Source organism: Aotus nancymaae, unplaced genomic scaffold (assembly GCF_030222135.1).
Source record: "Aotus nancymaae isolate 86718 unplaced genomic scaffold, 86718_ANA_hifiasm-v0.15.2.pri h1tg000020l, whole genome shotgun sequence".
Lineage (NCBI taxonomy): Eukaryota > Metazoa > Chordata > Mammalia > Primates > Aotidae > Aotus > Aotus nancymaae.
Window position 1 is genome coordinate 35185331 of NW_026988432.1, and position 27248 is coordinate 35212578.

The 27248-nt window shown below is 35.0% G+C and overlaps 1 protein-coding gene across 3 annotated transcripts in view; it reads right to left on the bottom strand.

Annotated features, from left to right (window-relative positions):
* PIK3C3 (phosphatidylinositol 3-kinase catalytic subunit type 3) overlaps window positions 1-27248 on the bottom strand; it is a 128395-nt gene that overhangs the window by 56962 nt on the left and 44185 nt on the right. For 2 of the 3 annotated variants that reach the window (XM_012440827.3, XM_064379224.1), the window contains exons 8-12: window positions 23482-23586; window positions 22751-22843; window positions 14935-15120; window positions 6559-6713; window positions 4507-4597 (exon numbers count right to left, since the gene is read on the bottom strand). In XM_012440827.3, coding sequence (XP_012296250.1) covers window positions 4507-4597; window positions 6559-6713; window positions 14935-15120; window positions 22751-22843; window positions 23482-23586 — 630 coding nt within the window. The remainder of the gene's footprint in view (window positions 1-4506; window positions 4598-6558; window positions 6714-14934; window positions 15121-22750; window positions 22844-23481; window positions 23587-27248) is intronic. The other variant, XM_012440828.2, reaches the window with a different exon arrangement.

The window sequence follows — 27248 nt, forward strand, 5'->3', positions numbered from 1 at the left end:
TTTTAAAAGCAATGGATAACCAACAAAGGACCTTAACAGGAGAATGAAATGATGTGATTTACATTTTATGAAAATGACCGGTTGTCCTGCGAAGTACAGACCTGAGATCAGTTAAGATGCTATTCCAGTAGACTAGAAGAGTAAATAATGAGAGTAGAGATGGTGAAAAGGAGACAAATACAAGAAATATCCTGGAAGTATAATTAACAGGACCTGCTGGTGGAGAGGAAGTAGGAAGTAAAGAAAGGAATTGATAATAACTCCCAAATTTCTGGATTGATTTGTCATGGCACAAATGGAAATTTCAGAGTAGGAGCTGCCTATCTATAGAGTGAGAGGAAAGAGTTGTATTTTGAAATAGTAAGTCTAAACTGCCTGTCAGATATACAATGGAGACCAAATACATATTTGGATACATGAATCTAAAATTCAGGTGAGAGATTTGAGCTAGAAATATAAATTTGAGTTTATTAGCACAACCCAGGGCAAGAGTATCAAATGAAACTAGCAGCGGACCCTGAGGAACATTAAGATGTCAAGCAGAGGGGAAAGTGCTGACAAAGGAAACTGAGAAGAAATGGCAAGAGAGATGAAGAGAAAAATAAGAGACACACAGTGTCATCTAAACCATGAAAAGAGTTCGTTTTTCAAGAAGAAAGTTATTTACTTTATTGAATATTCTAAAGAAGCTGAAAAGAATGTGCAACCAAAAACATTAAAGTCATTTAGTAACTTAGCAAATTAAGTTTTAAGCAAGAGCCAGAATGATGTGGATTAAAGACTGCAAAGAAGGAAGAAAAGATATGTATAAACAACTCCTTTGATAAGGGAAGTAAGAAAACAAGGTGCTGTTTCAAGGGATGTGGTCTCAAGGGAGAGTTTTGTTTGTTTTGTTTTTCTAAATTTTCAATACAGAAAGTATTTCTGTCAGGAAAAGAAAATAATCCATCTTTGAGGAGAGTTGTTTCTTCTGTGCAAGAAAACAGAAAAAAAGTATGGGGAGTGATTCATGTCTATAAAACCGGTGATGAGAAAGAGACCATTCTTACCTAGCAGTTTCTATTGTTTCCATTAAGTATGAGGCAGAGTTGTCATCTGGCGATTGGGAGGCGGGGCATAAAGAACAGAATGGAAATGGTATGAAAAATCACTGCAGAGCAGGAAGATCAATATGTCTAGGGAAATGTAAGATGGCAGAGAGCAGTGTGTGCTCATCTGAGGTTTGTGATCATGAATTTATAGTGACACCAACATGCTATGCTATGTGTTTTTCTTCAGCAATATTCACGCATAGCAAAAGTGGGTAATTAATTAGGCTTATCAAGAGTTGATATTTTTGCCAGGGGAACTGCAGGTACTAATAAAAGAATAACTAAAATGACAGCCATGGGATAAAAACAATCTTCAGAGGAAAGCAAATACTGAAGAGAGCTGATAAATAATGAAAAGGGTAGGGATCAACGGATTAGAACTTTTAATGCAGTAAATTCAGTAGGTAGGTGTCCTTTCTTAAGCTAAGTCCAAGTAATAAGAGGTTGTTATTACAAAGTAGATGTGCCAATGCTTTCAGTAAGAATTTTATGTCCCATTTTAAAGCTTAGTTGTACATTTAAAATATGCAACAAAATCCAATTTTAAAAACTCCTCAATCAGAAAGCCATTGTATAAAGCTGAATCCATGAGTTCAATAGGCAGAATACAGGCCTAAAGTTTCTCTTTTGACTATATGACAAGAACATTATACTTTTGTATAGCGATGTATATATTTTAATAGAAAACATGTTTCATTTCATACTGTGCCTTTTTGATATAAAAATTACTTATAGAACATAAATAAAGAAAAGTTGAATTAAACAAATTGTGAAGCAGGAAGTATGTATTCTAAATGTTAAAATTCAATTTGAGTAATCAATACTTTAAGATTTTAAAACAATTTAAAGAAAAAAGTGCTTTATAAAAAAAGATAACATATTGTAGGTCAGAGACATAAGAAATGGTGAGGAAGGTGTAGGTAACCTTCACGAAAAGTATCTAAATATTTACTGAGCGTATACAATAATAACAATAATATTATCAAATCTGGAGAAAGTTAAACAACAAGATGGGATGGAGTGAAGGAGAAGAATTTAGCCAATGATGGGCAAGAACATTTAATTTATACATATAAGAAAGTATAGAAAGTACTACATAAGATGGTAAAATGAGTCAAAATATAGCTAAAATCACAATAAAAGCAAATGGGGTAAAAGTTCCAGTTATAAAACAGAAAGTTAAACTAGATTTAAAAACAAAATTTAGCTACATGGTATTTAGAAGAGACCTAAATATAAACATAAACCTAAAATATAAGACCATAAAAAAATTCAAAGGAAAAGATCAACAAAGGCAACAAAAATATTGAAAAGATCAACATGAACACCAATCAAGACAAAGCTCTATTAGCATCAGACAATACAGACTTTAAGATGAAAGGCATTATTAGATATCAAGAGGGTTACCAAACAGTGATAAAAGATTCAATTTATATACTTAATTAAAGAACCTCAAATATTAAAAGCAAACACTAACAGAAATACAAGAAGAAATTAATAATTCTACCAACATACAGAGGAATTTTACCCTAATTCTTTCACAGATAATGCAAAAAAAAAAAAAAAAAAAAGTCAGGAATGAGTAGATTTCAGTAACACTATTAATAAGCCTGCTCTAATAACATACGTACAATGCTACACCCAACGGCTAGGAAATACACCTTCTTTTCAAGAACCCATGGAATTAATAAAATATGAGCATATTTAGGTAATAATTGAGTTTCTGACTCCTTTCAAACATTTGGCCAGACATATATAATGTTCTTCTGAAACTCCAAGAGTAAAATGAGGAAGGACATAAGACACTGCTCAGGTGTCAAGAAGGAGATGTTGGTATCTCAAGTTGTGGTAAGAAGAGAGGTAATTCAGCTTGGTTGTAAGGTGAGAATGGCTTGTACAATATAATATACTCTATGGGAGTAGGGGAAGGGATTGGGGAAGACAAAAAGATCTCAAAATGATTGCCACTCTTTTCTGGATACCTTAACCCTTTAAAAAACTATTCAGCTGATAAAAAGTTAAATGGCTTAATCATTAACTAACAACAGATAGGTTCATCCGTCATAAAAGAAATATCAGAAATATATAAAAACTATCATTATTTTTAGCCTAAAAGTTTTGAGTGGTAGGTGGAGTGTAAAACAATATTCTGAACACAGCTTTCAGAATCCAATCACTTCACAGCATCTAGAATGTAAATCACCCTTGTCCAAGCTACCAACATGGAAAACTCATTCACACTAATGGCCTACAAGCCCTACACAACTGATATCCACTTCTCTCTTGGATCCAATCTTCTGCCAGGTTCTCTTTGCTCACTGCCCCGCCAACTAGGCACACTAGTGTCTGTTGTTCCTCAAACATACACACTTAAACTCTGGTCTTAGGATCTCTAAACTTGCTACTCCCTCTATCTGAAATGATCTTCCCCAGGTTGTTCCCTCACCTGCTTCACTTTTAGAGGGATGTTACTTTTTTAGTAACATCTGCATCAACCCCGGCATGTAGAACAGTTCCCCTACATATTAAGAGCTCAAAAAATATATGTGAATGAATGAATAACTGAATCAATGAATCAATATCTTGGCTTTGAAAGGGAATTAAGACTGTTGCAGATTGGGTTCTTAAAGGGCTTATCTAAGGACTCTATGATTCTGTGATTTAAAAATTCTTATTTCAGTTGAATATGAATAGTTTGTTATACCAAGAGAGATGCACATACAAACTTTAATCAATAGCTAATAGTTAAAATTTTTTTCCACTATTAACATTAACTTCTAAAATCTGACTAAAAGCAATATATATAGGCACACTGAAAAATCACATGAACTTTTCTAATATTAAAACATGTTACTTGTTTTCAACATCAGTGGTGTTAATGATTTCTTTTAAATTAGAAGTCTCATAGACAAATTAAAAAATATGTACTACATCAGCTTCTGCAATGCACTTTCCAAAGCACTGTTTAGAGCAATACTGGTCTAACAGGCCTGTTTTATCTCAGAAATGTGTCTTTCTTATATGTATAGTTAAAAAGTTGCTTAGTGTATTATCTCTAACATCAAAGTCATACATTTCTACAATGTAATCACAAGCACTGACAACAATTACAGAAAGGATCATGAATACACTGACAGTAAATATTCTGAGTTTCCCTAATAAAATATTTAAGCCTTGTTTATTTTCATATTGCATATGAATCCATTTATATGCCCAAAGCACCAATAAAATGAATTGAGGACTATCTGGCACTTTATGCTTAGGGAAAAAGTCATAAACATGCATCATAAAGTAAGTTATTTAATAAAGTTGTAACATTTAGTTATTTAATCAAAACTGAGGTTTTAAAGACAAGCATAAAATGTTTATGCAGTAGGATCTCTCCTACATGAAGCTGGAAAAGCTTTGTACTCACTTCCAGATTTTCGCCATCTGGAACTTCTTTTGTTTTTGATGCAGGAGGAGGTGAAGAGACTGGAGGAAGGGGGCTAGTTATAATTTGGGAGCTGAAAAAATAATAAAAGAGATCACTGAGATGTAAAATACTCTGTCCATAAGAAAAGACACATTTTTTTAAGCACAGTTCACTTCAATTGTGTCTGGTTAATGCAACACGTCCTAAAGTGTGTTCTGTGCAACACTAGAGTCACACTGTACTCTGGAAAAAGACCATGGTCAAAGATTATGGGTAATGCCTCTTGGGAGATTTATGTGCAAGTCTGCATATTAAAGGTTTTGATAAGTGCTGTTTATTTGTGTAAGTCCATTTACCTTCAAACCAGCATTTCCCAAACATATCTGGCCAACATTCCCTCTTTTTTATCTTTTTAAAAAGAAAATAAAGCTTCAAAAACTAAAAAACTGCAAAAAAAATCACACAAAATTAGTGACTAGCAGACTGTAAGTGGGAAAAGACAGTTACAGTTTTCACCCCATCATAAAATTCTGATAGACTTTTACTCATAAAACATTCTACATGGCACAAGGATGAAAGTAAATAAGCATGACTTGAGACTGAAGACCTCCAATATAGAGTAGGAGAAAATATAAAGAGCATCTTCTCTTACAAACAGAAAAATATAAAGCAGCCAGAGAAAGAAAAATTACTTTTCCTCTTTTTCAGTTCTTCTCCAAATAAAACACACCACATAAAGCATAGCATAATCATAATCATAAACAAAAATTCAAAAATCCAATCTTGAGGTTATGTAATAATTGAAATGATTGGACTGATTCAGAAAGTCTAAAATCTAGACCTACTTTTGTCAATAACAAACCTCATGGTCTTCACAAAACCATTTTATATCACAAAAACCTCAGATTTTTCAGCCAATAGTTACTATTTTTTTCAAGTTTTAAGATTTTCTGAAAAGCAAAAAGTAGAAAAAACCTGGGCTTTGGATTCAACTTTACCATTTGCAAGATACATAAGATTTTGGGCAATTTACTTATCTTCTTGTTAAGTCCTTCATCTCTAAATTAGGGATATGAATACCTACCACAGAGAACAATTGTAACAAGATGATGTGTGTGGACCAGCTGGTACAGTGCTAGATACACATTTGGAAACTCCTAATTGTTATACTTCTAGCTAACTCCTAATAGTTAACTTTTAATTCAAATGATATGATATTATCTTTAGTGTAACTACTAATGAGGTGTAAACAGCTAATTAAAAAATGCAACTTTTTATTAAAATATTGGAGCTCACTAGCATGCCCCGTCCTTCCATTTCTTTCTTTTTTTTTTTTTTTTGAGACAGTGTCTCACTCTGTCACCCAGGATGGAGTGCAGTGGTGCAGTCTTGGCTGGCAGCAACCTCTGCCTCCTGGGTTTAAGTGATTCTCCTGCCTTAGCCTCCCGAGTAGCCAGGATCACAGGTGAGCACCATCATGACTAGCTAATTTTTTTGTATTTTTAGTAGAGATAGGGTTTCACCATTGGCCAGGCTGCCTTTGAACTCCTGACCTCAAGTGATCTGCCCGCCTCAGCCTCCCAAAGTGCTATGATTACAGGCATGAGCCATCGCACCTAGCCCCTTCCATTTCATTTTAACATAAGTAAGCAATAGTAACTAACACTTACTGAGCACTATGTATTAGACAGTTTCCTATGAGTGTCAATTCGTTTAATGATTAAACAACCTTTAAAGATGAGTTACTACTGTTATCACACTCTTAAGAAATCAGAGACATATAGAGAATATGTAATTTATACAAGTTTATACAGCTTGTAAGTGGCAGAGTCAAAATTTTAACTCAGATATTCAGACTTGGTAGCCTGCAAAATGCTGCTCTCTAATACAGTAATTTGTGTGCTGTAAGTACACATGCAATATTCACTAGTAAAGCTTCAAAATTAGTTAACACTAGGGTTTGATATATCTAAGGAAAAAGGAAAAGAGAAAACAATTGGAAAAGGGAAAAATTAACAAATTTGAAAATATGCCCTCCCTGGATATCCATACCTATCTATTTCTGCAGAGTTTATTCCAGAATTTGACACATTTTCTGACACTGAACTCTGACTATCCTTCTTGGTAGGTTCCAATCCATTCTTTATATCATCAAAATTTTCATATTTGAGAGCCTGGACCAGCTGTAATAGGTACATCAACAAATCCTGAAAAACAAACAAAAAGTAAAGTAATATTAGGAAAATAATGCAAAATGATTATAGATATAATGTATGCCTAAATATCAAGTGAACATTTTACTTTTATCTATCACTTTTCAGCTGTATTACTTGGCATGTCACCAAGTTACTTAACTTCTTTGTGCCCCACAGCCTCTTCATCTTTAAAATGAACATCATAATATAAACCTTAGAGAAGATCATGAGGGTTAAATCAGTTAATAAAAGAATCACAGAATAGTGTCCAGCACAGTAAATGACTTGTTTCAGACAGTAGTTTCCTAGTTTCCAAAAAAAAAAAGGTGGGAAGGAGTCAAGATAGAAGGATCCTTTTTTTCAGTAACAGATCAGAAGACTGCATTCTATGTTTAACGTTACATAAGAAACTTCAAATTTTCAAGTTTTCAAAGAATTTCTGTTCATCGACTTTTTCTAGTTAGAATCTTTAAAAATCCTGTATTTTCATTTTTCCTGAAAGCTCAGGTTTTAGAGAATCTGGATTGCTTCTTAAATGAAAAAACCTGTAAAACAGATATTCAAACAATTGATTAAGAGACATGCTTTCTATTCCTGTCAACTACCAAGAGATTTGAACAAAACAAAATGCTAAGCCTAAATTCTCCATAAGTGACAACCAATGAGATAACTTGGACTAAAAAGATGTCAGTCAACAAACTAGCTTTCACTTTACTGAGTTTTCCCTTAATAATAACAATAAAAAAACCTCTTTAAGAAGGAAATGCTTCAAGTATTACTCTAAAAGCTAAGGTTGTCCTTAGCTCTTTACAAGTATTTGCTTTTAAAAATAACTAAAAAGTTAAGAAAACTGCAAAACTCAAAAAAATTTTAAATATCTTCCAGTTCCAATTGTCATTCACCCTGTTAGACACTTGAAACTCATAATTAGAAAACTGTGAGACTAGGACTACCAATTCAACTTCAGTCTCCTCTTTAAGCTCACAAACCAGGTTAAGTCTCCTGTAAATACTTCATGGTCCACTCTTTCCTATTTGTAACATCTATAGCACTTGTAATAACTTACTCTTGGTTTTGCCACTATTTTATAAACCAGGAGGATAGAGACCACCTGCCAGTTACATAAGAAACCATATTCCTTATTTAATACTACAGACATACCTCATTTTATTATACCTTGCACACACTGCAGTTTTTTACAGAATGAAGGTATATGGCAACCCTGCACCCAGTCAGGTCTCCTGGCACCATTTTTCCAACAGCATGAGTTCACTCAATGTCTTTGTGTCACATTTTAGTAATTCACATACTATTACAAACTTTTTCATTATGATTTTATCTGTTATGATGATCTGTGATCAGTGATTTTTAATGTTAGTTTTGTAATCAGGGGAGCCACAAACCACACCCATATATGATGGCAAACTTAATCAATTTATGTTGTATGTGTTCTGGCCAATCCACCAACCAACCGTTTCCTTGTCTCTCTGCCTCTCCTCAGGCGTCCCTATTCCAAGACACAATAATACTGAAATAAGGCCACTTAATAAACTTACAATGCACTCTAAGTGTTCAAGTAAAAGGAAAAGTTACACATCTCTTACTTTAAATCAAAAGCTAGACATGATTAAGCTTAGTGAAGAAAGCACAGGAAAAGCCAAGATAGAATGAAAGCTAAGTTTCTTGTACCAAACAGCCAAGGAAAAGTTCTTGAAGGCTATTAACAATGCTACTCCAGGGAATCACAAATGAAAAGAAAGCGGAACAGCCTTATTGCTGATAAGAAGTTTTGGTGGTCTCGGTAGATCAGACTAGCTACAACATTCCCATTAGCCAAAGCCAAATCCAGAGCAAGGCCCTAACTCTCTCCATTTCTATAAAAGCTGAGAAAGGTAAGGAAGTTGCAAAAGAAAAGTCTGAAGTTAGCAGAGGTTGGTTCATGAGATTTAAGGAAAGAATTCATTTCCATTACATAAAAGTACAAAGCAAAGCAGCAAGTACTGATAGAGAAACTGCAACAAGTTATTGATCTAGGTGACTATATCAAACAACAGTTTCAGTGCAGATGAAACAGCCTTGTATTGGAATAAGATGTCATCTAAGACTCTGATAGCCATAGGCTGACTCTCTTGGTAAAGGTCTAATGCAGGTAGTGACTTTAAGTTGAAGCTACTGATCATTTACCATTTCAGAAGTCCTAGGGCCCTTAAGAATTATGCTACATCTACTTTGCCTGTGCTCTACAAATGGAAGAACAAAGCCTGGATAACATCACATCTGTTTACAGCATGGTTTATGAATATTTAAGCCCACTGTTGAGACCCATTGTTCAGAAAAGAAGATTCCTTTCAAAATATAACTGCTCATAGACAATGTACCTGGTCACCCAAGAGCTCTGATGGAGATGCAGAAGTTGAATGTTGTTTACATTCCTGCTAAAACAATATACGTTCTACTGCCCATAAATCAAGGAATTATTTCAAATTTCAAGTCTTATTATTTAAGAAATACATTTTGTAAGGTCATGGCTTCCATAAATAGTGATTCCCCTGATGGAGCTGGGCAAAATAAATTGAAAACCTTCTGGAAAGGATTCACCATTCTAGGTATCATTAAGAACATTTGAGCTTTGTGGGGGAAGGTGAAAATATCAACATTAACAGGAATTTGGAAGAAGTTGATTCTAACCTGCATGGATAACTTTGAGGGGTTCAAGACTTCACTGCCTGTAATGCCAGCACTTTGGGAGGCTTTGGTGGGTAGATCACCTGAAGTCAGGAGTTCAAGACCAGCCTGGCTAACATGGCGAAAACCTGTCACTACTAAAAATACAAAAATTAGGTGAGTGCAGTGGCGCATGCCTATAATCTCAGCTACTTGAGAGGCTGAGGCAGGAGAATTACTTGAACCCAGGAGGCGGAGGTTGCAGTGAGCCAAGAATATGCCACTGCATTCCAGCCTGGGAGACAGTGGGAGACTCCGTCTCAACAACAACAACAAAGACATTAGTGGAGGAAGTAAATGCAGAAGTGGTAGAAACAGCAAGAAAACTAGAATTAAAAGTGCAGGCTGAACATGTGACTGAACTGCTGCAATGTCATGCTAATACTTGAGCAGATGAATAGTTGCTTCTTATGGATGAGCAGCAAAGAGTAGTTTCTTGAGATGTAATCTACGCTTGGTGAAGATGCTGTGAACACTGTTGAAATGACAAAAAAGGATTCAGAATACTCCATAAACGTAGTTATTAAAGTAGTGGCAGTGTTTGAGAGGACTGACTTCAATTTTGAAAGAAGTTCTACTGTGGATAAAATGCTAACAAGCAGCATTGTATAATGCTGACAAATCTTTTGTGAAAAAAAAAGTCAATGGGTGTGTCAAAGTTCACATTTGGTTTTATTTTAAGAAACTCCCACAGCTACCCCAACTTTCTGCAACCACCACCCTGATCATTCAGTGGCCACAAACAGCAAAGCAAGATCCTCGACAAGCAAAAAGACTACAACTCGCTGAAGGCTCAGATGATGGTTAAAATTTTTTAGCAATATTTTAAAATAAGATATGTGCACTGCTCTTCTAGACATAATGCTATTACATACTTAGACTATAGTATAATTTACTATATAAACATATAGCAGTTATACTTATAAATTTTATATGTACTTGGAAGCCAAAAAATTCGTATGACTCGCTTTATTGTAATATTTGCTTTATTGCAGAGGTCTGGACCAAACCTATAATATCTCTAAGGTATGACTGCATATTGCTGTTTTGTTCAGAATTTATATCTCACACTAAATAATTTTTAAAAAGGTCATTAGGCAAACACTAACAAAGAGTAATACATACGACTTCACCATAAATATAAATTAAATGCAGGCTTATTAATTCTTATTCAAATATGTCAATGTTAGTAGTCAGGGAAATCAAGTCTCTCTATAGTGTTGTTTCTAAAACCCACTTTTTAATTGAAGCAATAAACATCTGATTTTCTATTATCCTAGTTGAGATTCATGGCATCCACTAACTATACATATAATTACATGTTGTTTCCTAAGGAAAAAAGCATTATTAACGGAAAATCAAACAATATGTTTAATGACTGGTATCCTTCTTTGGAGGTATAAGTAATTCAGTTTCACTGCCAGCCTTCATTCCATTGCTGCCGAATCTATTACCTGTTTGCTTTCCTAATTACAGAAAAGAGTTAACCATATAAAATAAAAAGGCTAAGGTATTAAGTTCCCCAGGAAGGAGAAATTCAGTAGGTAACTTTTCTAAGTCACTTATCATCATCTGATTTCTTGGTCATTTCGTATTCTATATTCAAACTATACTTTCCTTCATTTGTAGGAAAATGAATTAACTTGAATAGTAAGTACAGAGTCTGTTTTCTCATCATATAGTCACGTCTTGAAAAATATAAAAGTCTTCCAAACATGAAGGACATAGCATTGGAGTAAAACAAAGAAAAAAAGAAAAAAAAAATCAGGCTTCCATCTTAGGCATTTCTGTAAATATTTCCCAAGAGCTATAAAATTTTGTTTAGATAGTGATCATCATTTTTCTCAAGAGCAAGTTAATTCTAATGCTTCAAAGTGAAAATGTAAAGTCCCATATCAAAATCACTCAGTGACTTTCCATTTCTTATTGAATTAAGAATAACTCTCCAAATAGGCATTTTCAGTTAGAGACATGGGTTCTGATTTTGCCTCTCAATGGCTACATATATCCCACACTCCTGTCAAAGTGACATACTTTCCATTCTTCCTGTACTTTCAACTCCCTTGCTCTTGCTCACATTGCTTTCTCTACCTGCAATATAAACTTCAAACATAAAAATTCTACATTTCCTTCAACTCAAATGCTACTTCTTCATTAAATTCTAATATGGACTATCTCTCCTTTTGAACTACACAGCAGTGAGAAATATGATTTAAAAATTCCTAAAAAATACAAGATAAAGAACAGTCATTAAAAAATCTTAAATAAGATAGTAACAAATGAAAGTCAGAAAGGTATTGAAATTTACTTTACAAGTGTATGACTGATATAACATTAGGAAATGTATCAGCATACTTACAGTAGATTGATAAAAGTGAGAGACCATATGATATGAACAGGTGTCAAAAGAGTATTTGACACTATATAAAAGCCATTCTTGATTTAAACACACAGAACAAGATAACAAAGAAAGAGGGGGAGAAACTTTGAACATAAATGAGAGCATTCGGCTGAAACCAGCAAGCAACACACGTTAAGAGTGAAACACTAAAAGCATTCCCATAACAACAAGATAAAGATAAATATAGAACTACTTTTATTCACCATTATTACTTGCAGCTTTTAGCTAATGCAATGAAAAAATATACTGCTTTTTAGCTAGCATAATGCTATACCTAGAAAATATAAGAGGCAACCTAACATCTATTAGAATAAGAAAAATCAATAAAGTAACTAACTAAAACAAATATTGAAGCAGAAACAGTATTCCTTTTAACTAAGAAATGTAAATAAAAGATAAATGGGAGGCCAGGCGTGGTGGCTCACGCCTGTAATCCAAGCACTTTGGAGGCCAAGGCGGGCGGATCACCTGAGGTAGGGAGTTCAAGACCAGCCTGACCAACATGGTGAAACCCCATCTTTAAAAAAATAAAATAAAAAATAAAAAAAAGATAAATGGGGTGGGGTAGTTTATAATAGCAACAATAATAAAATTACTAGGGAATAAATCAAAATTATAAGCATGTATATGATTTTTATAAAATTGATAAGTGAGTGAATAAAAAAATCATATGCCACTGTGAGGGAAGACATAATATTATAAAGGTATCTTTTTAATATAATATGCAAATATAACATAATTCTACTTAAGATTCTGGTGCAGTTTTAAGAAAATGATAAAAATATTCAAATTCATAGAAAGAATACATGCAAAGAATATAAAATTGATAAAAAAAGAGGAAAGGATTTGTCTAATCATACATTTTAAGTATTACAAGGCAACCAATGTTTAGAAGTATGATACAAGCCTAAAAATAGAAGACTTATGGGGATTATCAGGCAAAATGTAAAAAGCAGATATCATTTGGTTCGACAACTCTAATGAAAGCAATTTATTCAATAATGTAATTTTTAAAACATACCCACCCCCACACACCCATTCACTAAAATACAGTTACTGGAAAAGAATAAGAACAACTGCTTATCAAGAGGCTCACTGGTTAAGTAAATTAAAAAATAAATTCACAGTAAAATATTATGATGTTATTTAGAAAGAATAAGGCAGATCTACAGTGACAGAGTTCAGGACCATGCTACCCCAAAACATAGCAAGCTGGCGTTCAAATTTTTTTTATTCATCACAAGTCACTTGCAACTGCATCTGAGTTTATGTTAATGAGGTAACTTTTGGAAAGCCCCTAAAGATGGGGGCTGGCTGAGAGAAAAGCCAGCCATGTGATTAGAGAGTGGAACTTTAAGTTCCACCCCTCAATCTCTGGGGAACAGAGAGAAGAACTAAAGATTGACCTAATCACCAACAGCCAGTGATTTAATCAACCATGCCAATGTAATGAAGCTTCAAAAGCACAGGATTCTGAGAGCTTTTGGGTTGGTGAAGAAGAATGTACCCACATACCAGGAGAGTGCTGTACTGCAGACTCCAAGGGGACAGAAGCTCTTGTGCTCAAGGCCTCATCCTATGTCTCACTTCATCTAACTGTTCATCTGTGTCCTTAGGATACCCTTCGTAATAAATCAACAGCAGTAAGTAATGTTTCCCTGAGTTTTGTGAGTCATTCTGACAAATTACCATACCCAAGGAGCCTCCTGATTTGCTAAAGCCAGTCAGAAGTCAGAAGGATGTAATCTAGTGGAGATTAGGGGTTGGGGTGGAGAGACTGAGTATCATTATTACAGATGAAACAAGATTGGCTGTAAGTTGGCAACTGCTGAGGATAGATGCATGTCAGGGTTCATTATACTATTTACTGTTTAAATTTCACCATAATTAAATGTACACATACGATTATCAACTTTAATAAATATTTCACTTGCTTCTTGAAATTTGGATGCCACTAATTAAAAATGATCTCACTGTCCCCTCCCTCTTAAAAACATATTTGATGATAGTTGTTCTATGCGATCAGCATTCCCATATATATTGAAGCTGAGACGTTACTCCACATCCCATAAAGTACTGCTGGCTAGCATAAACTATTAGATTATATTTAAGAACATATATACCCTATAAAAATTATGAAAAAAAAACTGCTGAATTAGTCTATCTCATAAAGAATTATTTAAGCCCAAAATCCCCTTGTGTCAAAAGAATGTTCCTCCTTCCCTGATGGCCTTACATGTACAGTCATGTGTTACATAACAACGTGTCAGCCAAGAGAAGACCACATATATGGTAGCAATCCCATAAGATTATATAATACTGTCTTTTTATTGTACCTTTTCTATGCTTAGGTATACAAACACTTACCATTGCATTACAATTGCCTAAAGTATTTATATTTAGTACAACAATATGCTGTATAGGTTTGTAACTTAGGAGTACATAGCCTCAGTGTGTAGTAGGCTATACCATCTAGGTTTGGGTAAGTATATTCCATGATGTTTGCACAAAGATGAAATCCCCTAAGGAAACATTTCTCAGAACACCTGTCATTAACTGATGTATAACTGTATATAAATAGCCAGCATATAGTTGGCAATCTTTGCTTCAGAAAATCTACATATACATATAATTGTCATCAGCTGAAAGTTTAAAAGGCGAGTTTGAAGGAGAGTAGGATGACCATGCATCTCTATGCTTTAAAGGCCCCAAGGGCTTTTCAAGGCTACAATTAAATATGGCTTGCTGTATACTGACTGATAGAGGAGATCTGAATTATTCCCTAGCTGGTGCTGCATTAAACCATTTTTCACTAGAATTCCTTCTTCCAGACAGAGCAATACAAGCTCTGCTGCCAGGTTAATGTCCTGGGAGAGACTGCCCTATCATGTAACAGATCGAGAAGTAAATTTTCATTTCACAGAGGAGTCCCTTGAGGCATATTTTAATTTTCCTTCTGAAAACACACCTAGTATATCCTCTTCCCTTCTAAAAATCTCTCTCTTGCATGTGCGTGCACTCACTCTCACACACACATACACACATAGTCTATAATTAGGCTCTAGTTTAAAACGACCCATTGAAATTGAATAATAAATAATAACGCACCTCATCATCGGCCTGTCGCAACCGGGCAACAGCATAACGCCTCACTGTTGGATTGGTGTAATGGGAGGAAAGCAGCTCTAAGGAGTCCTCTACATCCATCGGCTTCCATTTTCCCAGAAGTTCCAAGGCCTGTTTGGCCTCTTGAGGTAGATCCCAATTAACACATTTCAAGAATTTTGTCAAAGCCTAAAATCAGAAAATATTTAAAAATTAGAAACAGCCTATGTCTTGGGATAGAGAAGGTGACTAGGCAGAGTTTCAGTTGGTCCTAATGGCAGAGCCACGGAGTCAGTGATAGACTCCTTGTGTAAACCCTAAATGAAGTTATACACATGATCTTAGAGAAGCACTGCCGGGCAGAAAAAATCCAAGTTCCCTGTATCTTTATATTTTCCAGGCCAAATCATTTGCAGAGCACTATGACTTTTTAAATTTGTTTTGGCTTTTCTTCATTTTGCTATTGTTATTTTAAAATACTGCAGACCTCAAGACATGGAAATAGTTGAGGCATTTCTCACAAACTCTAAGATGCCTTAGAGACAACCTACATTTTACAACAGAAAATACTGCAACCACTGAATCAAAGGGCCAGAAACCATGCAAGCGCAGAAATTACCACCACTAGCCTCACTCTTGATCACCTCCCTAGAGTATGACCACTGGCTTTCGTAGATACTTAAACATGAAGACTCAAATAATCTGGAGTATGTACGTAACTCTGTGAAGTAACTACTTAAGAAGATAGGCAATCCAACAAAACTTCAAAACACAAGCATAAAAATGGATAAGTGGAGAAACAGCAGCAAACAGTCTATGATTTGGCTGGTTGTAGCATCTTTCTAGAACATCATGCCTTTGAATAGGCAGCATACTGAAGTTTTCATAAGGCTGTTAGTTAAGCAGATTGTCTTAGAACATATCATTCATTGCACAAACAGTAAATGCTCTTTTAAGAAAGGTATACACTTGTTGGCCAGGTGTGGTGGCTCATGCCTGTAATTCCAGAGCTTTGAGATGCTCAGGCACTGCTTGAGGCCAGGAGTTCAAGACCAGACTAGGCAACATAGCAAGACCCCATCTCTACAAAAATAAATTAAAATAAAGAAAAGTATATACTTGTTTTCCATAAAAAGCAACGCTTATTGCTGGGTCTCAAAGGCAACACTTTCCTAGCTGAACCCAAGATGTTTTCTTCTTTGTCTTCCTCTGTTTTTATCTGTTAAAAATATAGATAACTTGAAAATTTAAAACTCCTGCTCTGTCCAACCAAAATCTTTTTATTAGTAAACTAATCCAGTCCTCAAGAAAATGTCTACTTGGACAACAAACCACAATTTCTGGTTAGTAGGACACTAAATGAACCCTCATACCCATCCCCTAACTTATTCTTGATTTTACTAAATTAAGAAAAAAGGCACTATGGAGATTGTCTAGTTCAATGCTTAAATCGTATATAACCTCAGCAAAGTTAAATGGCTTGCCCATCACCTCAAAATGGTACATGAGCTAGACCTAGAAGCCAGGTCCACCAATTCTCAGCCCCATGCTTCTTCCATCAGATGGTGCTTCCTTACCAGTAAGGCACTCCATTTCCTAATTAGCCCCATTCCCCTTGGAGCCACTCTGCCAACACTAAGTTCCTAAATCCATTCCAGTCCCTTTCAATTATTTCCTAGCAATATCTCTTATATTTGTCCTCAGCCTGATTCTCATTATATTACACAACTGGAGTTGGACAGAGCTTTCTAGCTAAGAACCTCAATACCAGTTTCTCTTCTAATCATTTCATACAAACTCTTAGAAGCTCAAGTTGGAAGTGGTCTTAGCACAAATTTCCCAATGTTAGCAGAAACACCCCACAACATTAATGCCAAAATAGAGATCCAGTATTTACTTAAGTGACTCCAGGAACTAATTTCCAAATTAGCCATTATATTCATAGAAAGCTAAGCTATTTTGGTTTGGTTTTGTTTTTAACTATAATGAACCAAAAGACAAAAAAAAGTCTTCATACTGCTTTTTCCAATTGGTTAGTTTCACTCTTTGGAGAGAAATGAGAGTAAATTTAGCCCTATATGATGTGGACAGCCTTTCCAATATTTGAAGATAACTGCCATACTGTTACAAGGTGGTTTCAACTAGATGATAGGGATACTCTAGTTTGTAAATAAACAAATAAATAACCTTGGCTTCTTTCTCAAAACATTTCATCGTTACCACTTATCACAATGCAAGCCTGTTTCATTAAACTCTCATTGCCCTTCCATGCTTCAGCCCAGTTAACTTATATTAACAATGGCTCTCTAACCACTGTGTACAATCCTCCCTTATAATCTTCATCAAAACAGGGGTAACCTCTTCTATAAGGCCATCTTGTCAAAAACTCAAGTTTCACAGGAAGTTTCCAGCAACTTTCAGCTATTCCTTTAGAAGCTGGCTCAATTTTACTACTGTCATTTAAATGATGTTCTTCTAACTGCCAAACGTTTTTGTGGGCATTTTTATCTCTATAACTGGAGTCTGCATCCCCCAAGGACAGCTGTCCATTTCCTCTACACCTCCTGCACACCATTTAGTATAATGCTCCTTTCTGTATAGAACACAGATTGCCCTACTAACTTATTCCATGAATTTATTTTCCACTTCTAAAATGCATTTCTAGGTTGAATGTGGAAACAAAGCAATACTTCTTAAATAATGATAGTGAAAGCTTTTCCATTTCACAGTACATCAGCAGTCTTAATAGAAATGTGCGGGTATGTACTTATTATAAGCAAATCTTGTAGCATGCCGATGTACTCAATTCAATAGCTGAAACAATCTAAAACCTGGATTCTCAGATTTATAGACTTATTAGCAAGATTTATAGAGTATGCTGCTGCCAAAGAACATAAGGAACTGTACAAAAGAATTTCACAACTTTTTAATGTTAAATGTTACAAATGTAAACAGGGAGTCAATAGAATGAAGAAGGAAACAAGGAGTCAAAGAATAAGAAAGACAAAAAGTAAGAATGTGAAGACAGCAAAAATAATAATAATTAACCCTAGGTCTTTCAAAGATGCTTTACTGATCCATGTAAAGATTCAGGATTGAAGTGCAATTCTTTCTCTCTGGAACTTCCATAGATAACTGAAGAGCACAGGCTGTAGAGCCAGGGTATTTCGCTTTCAATTATAATTCCCGGCTCCATCAATTATTAGCTGACTAAATTGAAGCACATTATTTAACTTTTAAAAGACCTTCCTCATAGGCTTGTGGTGAAGATTAAGATAATGAATGTAAAATGTTTGTAATGATACCCTGTATATAGTAAATAATTATCAGTTATTATTTCATTCTTATTTCTGATGTTTACATCAAATGTTAACCTTACTATACTTATTACTATGTTTTATTCCCTTCTGATCTGAAAATCACCTGTTATCTCCCATTCTTAGAATCACAATCACGTAAGAACTGAAAATACTATATTTATCTCATATATATTTCTAATTTAAACTTCTATCAACTAAATTCTTACAAATTTTCATTTTGCTGCTTTTCCAATGCTTTCAATTCCAAATACTCAAACATGAAAACATCTCATTCTTTTCTTCCCCCCTGCCATATATCCTTACTGATATGGTGTGGCTGTATCCCCACCCAAATCTCATCTTCAATTCCAACATGTTTTGAGAGGGTCTCGGTGGGAGGTAACTGAATCATGTGGGCAGGTCTTTCCCATGCTGTTCCCGTGATAGTGAACAAGTCTCATGAGATCTGATGGGTTATATAAGGGAGAGTTTCCTTGCACAAGCTCTTTTTGCCTGCTGCCATCCATGTAAGACACGACTTGCTCTTCCTTGCCTTCCGTCATGATTGTGAGGCCTCCCAGACACATACATGCAACTCTTAAGTCCATTAAACCTCTTTTTCTTCTCAGTCTCAAATGTGTCTTTATAAGTAGCATGAAAATGGACTAATACAGTAAATTGGTACCAGAAGTGGAGTACGAACCCACACGAATATAAATCCATCAGGCTCAGGCCTAACCCCTAGACATAGTCTCCAAGTCAACTTGCTTGTATAGCTTCTTCTCCATTCCTTACCCTTCAAAACTGTTCTTTAAGTCAGTATATGAGCTTCCTAAGTATATCACTTTTTTCATTTTCTGCTCTGCTCCAATCTATCCTAGTTTGTACTCATTAAAATATCGCTTCTTAGGCCAGGCATGGTAGCTCACGCCTATAATCCCAGCACTTTGGGAGGCCGAGGCAGGTCAATCACCTGAGGTCAGTAGTTCAAGCCCAGCCTGATCAACATGATTAAACCCCATCTCTACTAATAATACAAAATTAGCTGGCATGGTGATGCATGCCTGTAATCCCAGCTACTCAGGAGGCTAAAGCAGGAGAATCACATGAACTCAGGAGGCAGAGGTTGCAGTAAGCCAAGATTGCGCCATTGTGCTTCAGCATGGATGACAAGAGTGAAACTCTGTCTCCAAAGAAAAAAAAAGAAATAAAATATCACTTGTTAATATACATTTTCCTGCTTTAGTAGTTTCCTGTTGCCACTAAAATTGAATTCCTAAGGGCAGAATTCAAGGCTGATCACAATCTGATGCCATCTTTTCAATTTCATAACCATTCATGCAAAACTTCTCTGTCTCCTGAACCTAACAGCTTACCTTACTCATGCTTTCCTTCCCCTTAAAAAATGATCACCAAATAAAAAATGCTATCAAAGTCTGCTCACACTTTAAGGGCAATCTTTGTTCTGTGAAACCTTCCTCATATCATAAGCACACTGATCTTGTCATCCTCCACGTCTCTATTATACTAATGACCTATATGTTTATTAAGACAGTGACCCTTAATTATTATACTTCCTCATTTTAATTACATGTAAATATCCTTACCCCAAAACAATTTTAATTTATATGAATACAGGGACATGATACCTGAAAGCTCATAGTCTTATATAATGCTAGGCCAAGAGGTGATAATAAATAATTGCTGAACTGAATTCATCTACCCCATGGGTCACCATCAACGTCTTGTCAGGAGACACAAATAATGATTGTCCTCATGTCACTGTCTCAGAAACAGCCTTATAAGAATACTCACTGTATCACTATTATCTTCATTATATGTGAATCTTTGTACTGTTTTTTTCCCCCAAGCATAATAAAAAGGCATGGAGTTAATTTAAATTAGTATTTTTAGAAGAAGAAAGTCCATTGTAAAAGCTATTAGTTTGTTGAAAAAGTAATTGTAGTTTTTGTCAAATAGTTTTAAAAGATTACAATGTTCACATTTCAGGTTCCACAGAAGTGAGTCACATCCTATCTGCTATGAACTATGAATCTGAAAATACTTAATAAATTTAAATGGTAACAAATTTAATTAAACAAAGTTATTACTATGACCTTTCTGGGTGCAACATCAAGTCCTGACCAGCAGGTTTTCATCTGAAATACTTAAGACAGGTCATTAAGAAAAAAAAAGGGAAGGGTAGAAAGATAAAATGTAATTGAAAAATAAAAAGTGTAACTTTGTAAGAACCAATTTCCTCCAATTTGTTTTCTGAGCACTGCCTTCTCTCTAGGAAAGCTTTTCAGCCCCTGGGCCCAAATGTTAACTAACCTAAATCACAATTTCTGAGAGTTTGACGCTAAAAGAATTTCTTTCTGTAAATAAATTAATGGGTGGAACATGAGAGTATTCGTTTTTCACAAAATCCATTTGAAAATATTACAAGGTTACAAATGTGGCTGTGTGAATAATTCCTTCGGTCACTTCAAGGCCTATATATATTTGGTTTACTCAAAAGTGACTCCTGAACATTAAAACATATCGTTCACTCTACTCTAGTGGTCATAAGAATCCTGTAATATGTCCTGAGAATTGAAGTTTCATCACTCACCTTTCAAAAACTTGAAATCAACTAGTTAAATGAAACTTGTCACACACTTTATATCACTTGAACATTTTATTTCTTTTGCACATATCTAGAAGTAATTGAATTTCAGTGGGAAGTGACTACTTGTTTAAACAAACAATTTTTCTTGCAAACCTTTCTATCTAGAAAAGTTCTGCTCTGTAAATCTACTCCTCTATGCTTCTTAAACCTATGCATTCAAACAGGTTCAATTCAATATCTTGCTGTGTATTTTAGATGACACTGAGCTGCATTCAAGATGCAATTTCTGTGACCAAGGTTATTGCTCATTTAACACAGTACTATGATACTAACTCAATCTTTTAATAAAACACAAATCACAAACCTGTGTTTCTGTTGGTGAATATTTTTTTGTTCAGTGATGAAGAGAATTACACTCAAAGCTATAGTAAATTTAAAATATTTCTCTCATTCTTATTATGGATATAAAGGAGAATAAATATGATTCATTTACAAAGAATTTCCTAAGGCATCAATAAATGATAAAGCAGAAAAGCTGAAGAGTTAAGATGAGCTATAACTGGATTTTTATCTTAACGAACTAAAGAAAGGACATTTGGTTCACAAAAACAACTTAAAATAGTAGTTAAAGATCATATCACAAGATTATAAAAGGTATCACTTCATTCATTCTCATATAAATATGTAACAACTTCCTGATGGATATTAATTTTCTTAATGCTTCTCTGCTCTTTCCCTAATGCATTTCAGGATTCCTGCTAAGGCATGTGCATGATGTTGAAAATGTTTTCTCTATAATTCTCTTTTCTATGTCTTCACTGACTTCCTTTTCTTCTAATTCAAAGACACAAGTATATTGAGAGGCAGCGTGTACAAGCTTTGTGAGTCTGCATAGGTCCCCTAATCTCTCTTGGGCTCAAGTTTCCTCATCTGTAGAACAGTCACAATAATACATACATTGTGGCATTGTCATGGAATTTAAATAATTCCTGGTACATAGTATCTGTTTAAAACATTCTGAATACTATTATTATACCTTAAGAGGTAATCCTTGGCTCTGCTTTAAGACTTTACAGACTATTTTAAAAAGTAGAAGAGACAAAGCTCATAATCACATGATTGTCTTATATTAAGTATGAAGCAATGAAAGCTTACACAGGCAAAATAATTTGCCTGTAGTCAAAAAGCTTCTTAGGAGCAATAGTAACACTCAAAACTAAGTGTCCACAGACTACAGGTTAGTGATGACTACTTCACCACAATTCTCTCTCCAGAAACCCTATCCACTCCATGGTTTTATTACAGGAAGCAAATGTCTAACTTTGACCTACCCTTTATCCTCCATGCCAGCCTGTATGCTATTCTACCAACTGAATTCCCACATCTCAAATTATATTTCTCATATTCTCTCTCCAGCCACATTTCGTTCAGAATTCTGTAGCTTTGTTCTTATAACAGCATACATATTCTCCTAGTCACCCAAGTTCAAAGAGGTAGGAAAAGGAGAACCAGCATTTACTCTGCACCTACTATGTACCAGGTACTCTACCATGTTACTTATCTGTATTACCTTACTTGTGAAGGAGAATTGTCTCTATTAGAATAATAAAGACACCAAGCTATCAAAGTAAGTTGCCTCATCCTACCAAACAAGTGTAAGATACACTTTGGAAACTGAACCGAAGTCTCTCTCACTTTAAAACCCATTCAGACATTATCTGTGTGTCAACAAACAGGTACATACGTGTTTGTGTGGAGACTTTTATAATTTTTTAAATGAAATATCATATATACTGCTCTGTAACTTTTCATTAAAGTGACAATAACAATTTCCATGGCAGTCTCCTCATCTTATTAGTAACAAAGTTGGTAGATAAATTTGATATATGAAAATATTCAAGACACTCACTTTTTCTTGATTCGTAAGATAATACCTAAACTTCCAAACAAGATCTTGTTCTTCATATGTAAGTTGCTTGGTTGGTGGATAACTCACAATGATCTAAAAAAAAGAAAGAAAAAGAACTAATTTTGTCAACTATATACTATCTATATATTTCCATTTCACTTAATATTTTTCAATTATAATTCCATACTAAAATTATTATACAAGCAAGGAAAATGTAAATCCAGTCAAGAAGGCCTTAAACTTGTTGTAATTATGTGTCCAAAAAGTAGTTTAAAGGAGAAGAAAAGAGAAGGTCATATTCCATAGAAAAACATTTAACTGGAGAGTTCATTTAATTCAACCAGAAACAAAACGTAGCAAAATAACAATGTCCCCTACCAGAAAAAGGAAAAATGTACACACAATAAACTCTTTTCAAGTCAATGCATACAACAAGGATGTGTGCACAGTAAGTTCTCTCTCAAGCAATGTCTAAGGCCAGCTTCTAAGAATAATACTATGTCATGAAAGTATATAAGTATTTGCAGTTCTGTCTCCAGAGCTAATAAATTTATGGAAAGCCCTAAATGATAATAGAACTGCTGATACATCAAATTATTAACATGATGTAAGATTCATCAACCTGGAGAAAATGTGCATCTAAATAATTTTTAAGTGAGGTGATAGCTATCAGTTTCAACCAAAATAACCATTTAACTATTTTAAAATTAGTATTTCAAAAATTCTCTTACATTTAACTGATCTCTTGTGGCAGCATTGGGTTTGAGATCATGGTCAGAAGGTCCACTTCTTAAACTCCGGGCAAGCTTGTGGTGTTTGCTCTCAACTAAATTCTCCTATAAATTATTTTAAAATTTTGACAATGTATACTTCACCAAAAGGAAACTTCAAGAGCTATTCATAAACAGAAAAAGTACTTGAGAGGATTTAATAATATTGAATGTTCTATTCTGATACAACTTTAGCAGTCTTCTACATCCCTTAAAAATATGTATCGTTTTAAAGACTGGAAAACTAAGTATGCCTTAAACTCCACTAGTCCCATAACATACACACATCATTCCAGCTTCTTAAAACATCTTCTCCTTATTCTTCACATATTCAAGGTTTCCCCATCTTCTAATCAGTCATATATCACCATCACTACAAAATCTTCCCTGAAAACATAGACTAAAGCATTTCTTCCTCATATCAGCTACTAATGACCTTGTGATGTCACTGTATCATCATCTTAGCAGTTATTTAAGCTGTCAGTCACTGAGGGCAAGGAAAATGATCGCCAACGCTTGAATGTACACATCCAGTGCTGATTATTTTACCCTTAAAATAAAGTACTAGTTTTAACCATACTATCATTGCCTAAAACAACATATAAATTTATATTATTTGTTTTGTATTTCATGTGTAAATTGTCTGTTTATGTTACATTCCTAATTTTTATTAGCTTTATGGTCTTTTGTCCTTCATTTTTAAGAGTTCTTTATATATCAGCCCTAATGTATCTTTAAATTATGTAATTATTTTCTCCCAGTTTGTTAACTGTCTTTTGGCTTTGTTGGTGTCTTTAGTCATGTAATTTTCTTTTTTTTTTTTTTTAAGAAAGAAAAAAAAAGGAAGAAAGAAAGAGAGAAAGAAAACAAAAAAAGAATGAAGAAGAGGACGAAAAAAGGAAGGAAGAGAAAGAGGGAGAGAGAATGGGAGTATTGCTTTATTGCCCAGGTTAGAATGTAGTCTAAAAATGGGAATTGAAAACCCCTTTTATGCCAATAATTGTGCTTAACAATGGAGACAGGAAGGAATAAGGGAAGAAAATAACAATAAGCAGCCAACCAATATTTCATTTAAACCTATGAAATGCTATGCAATTACTGAGGAGTGATTTACTTCCAATTATTTAGTCACTTTTGGAATAGGTGTGATATGGTACTGATAAGAATGTGTGTTTTGTGTATTTGAAGTGGAGAGCTCTATAAATGTTTATTAAGTTTACTTGTTCTGGGTCTGAGTTCAAGTCCTGGATGTCCTTGTTAATTTTCTATCTCGTTGATCAGTCTAATATTGACAATGTGATGTTACAGTCTCCCACTATTATTGTGTGGGAGGCTAAGTCTCTTTATAAGTCATCAAGAACTTGTCTTAGGTATCTGGGTGCTCCTGTATTGGGTGAGTGTATATTTAGGATCGTTAGCTCTTCTTGTTGCAGTGATCCTTTTACCATCATGTAACGTCCTTCTTTGCCACTTTTGATCTTTGTTGCTTTAAAGTCTATTTTATCAGAGGTGAGAATTGCAACTCCTGCTTTTTATTTATTTATTTATTTTTGCTCTCCGTTTGGTTGGTAAGTCTTCCTCCGTCCCTTTGTTTTGAGTCTTTGTGTATCGTTGCATGTGAGATGGGTCTGGATATAGCGTACCAATGGGTTTTGGCTTTTTATCCAGTTAATAATATATATGAGTTTAATACTGCCATTTGATGCTAGCTGGCTGTTTTGCCCATTAGTTGATGTATTTCTTCATTATGTTAATGCTGTTTACTTTTTGATATATTTTTGGAAAGGCTGATACTGGTTGTTCCTTTATATGTGTAGTGCTTCCTTCAGAAGCTCTTGTAAAGCAGGCCTGGTGGTGATGAAATCTCTAAGTACTTGCTTGTTCGCAAAAGATTTTATTTTTCCTTCACTTGTGAAGCTTAGTTTGGCTGGATATGAAATTCTAGGTTGAAGGTTCTTTTCTTTAAGGATGTTGAATATTGGCTCCCACTCTTTTCTGGCTTGTAGGGTTTCTGCTGAGAGATCTGCTGTGAGTCTGATGGGCTTCCCTTTGTGGGTAACCCGACCTTTCTCTCTGGCTGCTCTTAGCATTTTCTCCTTCATTTCAACTCTAATGAATCTGACGATTATGTGCCTTGGGGTTGGTCTTCTTGAGGAATATCTTTGTGGTGTTCTCTGTATTACCTGGAGTTGAATATTGTCCTGTCTTACTAGGTTGGGAAAGTTTTCCTGAATAATATCCTGAAGAGTATTTTTCAACTTGGATTCATTCTCTTCGTCACATTCAGGTACACCTATCAAACGTAGAGTAGGTCTTTTCACATAGTCCCATATTTCTTGGAGACTTTGCTCATTCCTTTTTATCCTTTTTTCTCTAATCTTACTTCTCGTTTTATTTCATTAAGTTGGTCTTCGACCTCTGATATCCTTTCTTCTGCTTGATCAATTTGACTGTTAAAACTTGTGCATACTTCGCGAAGTTCTCGTGTTGTGTTTTTCAAGTCCATTAGTTCACTTATATTCCTCTCTAAATTGTCTATTCTCGTTAGGATTACGTCAAACCTTTTTTCAAAGTTCTTAGTTTCTTTGCATTGGGTTAGAACAAGTTCTTTTAATTCACAGAAGTTTCTTATCATCCACCTTCTGAAGCCTACTTCTGTTAATGGCATGCACTCGTTCTCCATCAGGCCTTGTTCAGTTGCTGATGAGGAACTGTGATCCCCTGTAGAGGGAGAGGCATTCTGATTTTGGGTATTCTCAGCCTTTTTATGCTGGTTTCTTCCCATCATTGTAAATTTATCTGCCTGTCGTCTTTGTGATTACTGACTTTCAAATTAGGTCTCTGAGTGGACATCCAACTTGTTGATTCCCAGCGCCGAAATCTGAGCAATCCACTGCACCAGCCAAAACAGCAGTGTTAAGATTGATAGTGCTTTTCTGCCCGGGAATCTCTGGTCTAGCTCCCTTCTTGAGTCCATCCTTCAATCAGCAGAATAGGCGACTCTGTCTTCTCGGAGCTCCAAACAACATTGGCCAAAGGGGACCCAGTCCCGCTCACTCTGCACCTAGAACTGCCGTGCCGGCCACAAGAGTCACGCTGGCGACCCGTGGGGCTCCTCCGCTGGGAATCTCCTGGTCTGTGAGCAACAAAAATTCGTCTGAAAGTGTGGCGTCCTCTCGTTCTCTGCACTTTGACTGAGACTTGGATCTCTCTCAGTCATGTAATTTTATTTTTTATTTTTTTTCTTTCCACAGGACTCTGCTTTATCTTCAAAGTCATGTAATTTTCATACTTAGTGTATACTTTGAATATCAGAATGTAAAATGTAATTTGATTTTGTACTGAAGATTAAGTGCCAATTTTAGATACATTAACTGGATTCTACTATACTATGCATAGGAACTATAAAGGTCTTCAGAGTATTCCTACCAGATCCTCAAGTGGCCTTTTTTCAACTTTTTATTCTCTACTTTCCCCCACATCTCTTCCTTTGATATTAGGCCATCAGCCATTACATGTCCTGCTTTAATGACCTGTACTTATCTCAATCATCATGTTTTCATCATCCAATGTGCCACTTTTAATCCACTTTGGTCTGATGAGGAAAGTAATCTAATTAGAAATGTATAAAATTAGAATAAAAAGAGTTGGAATGATGTAAATGAGCTGTAACTGTGAAAATCATGATATCTATTGTACTGCTAGAAGGATTTTCTGCCTAGAAGTTC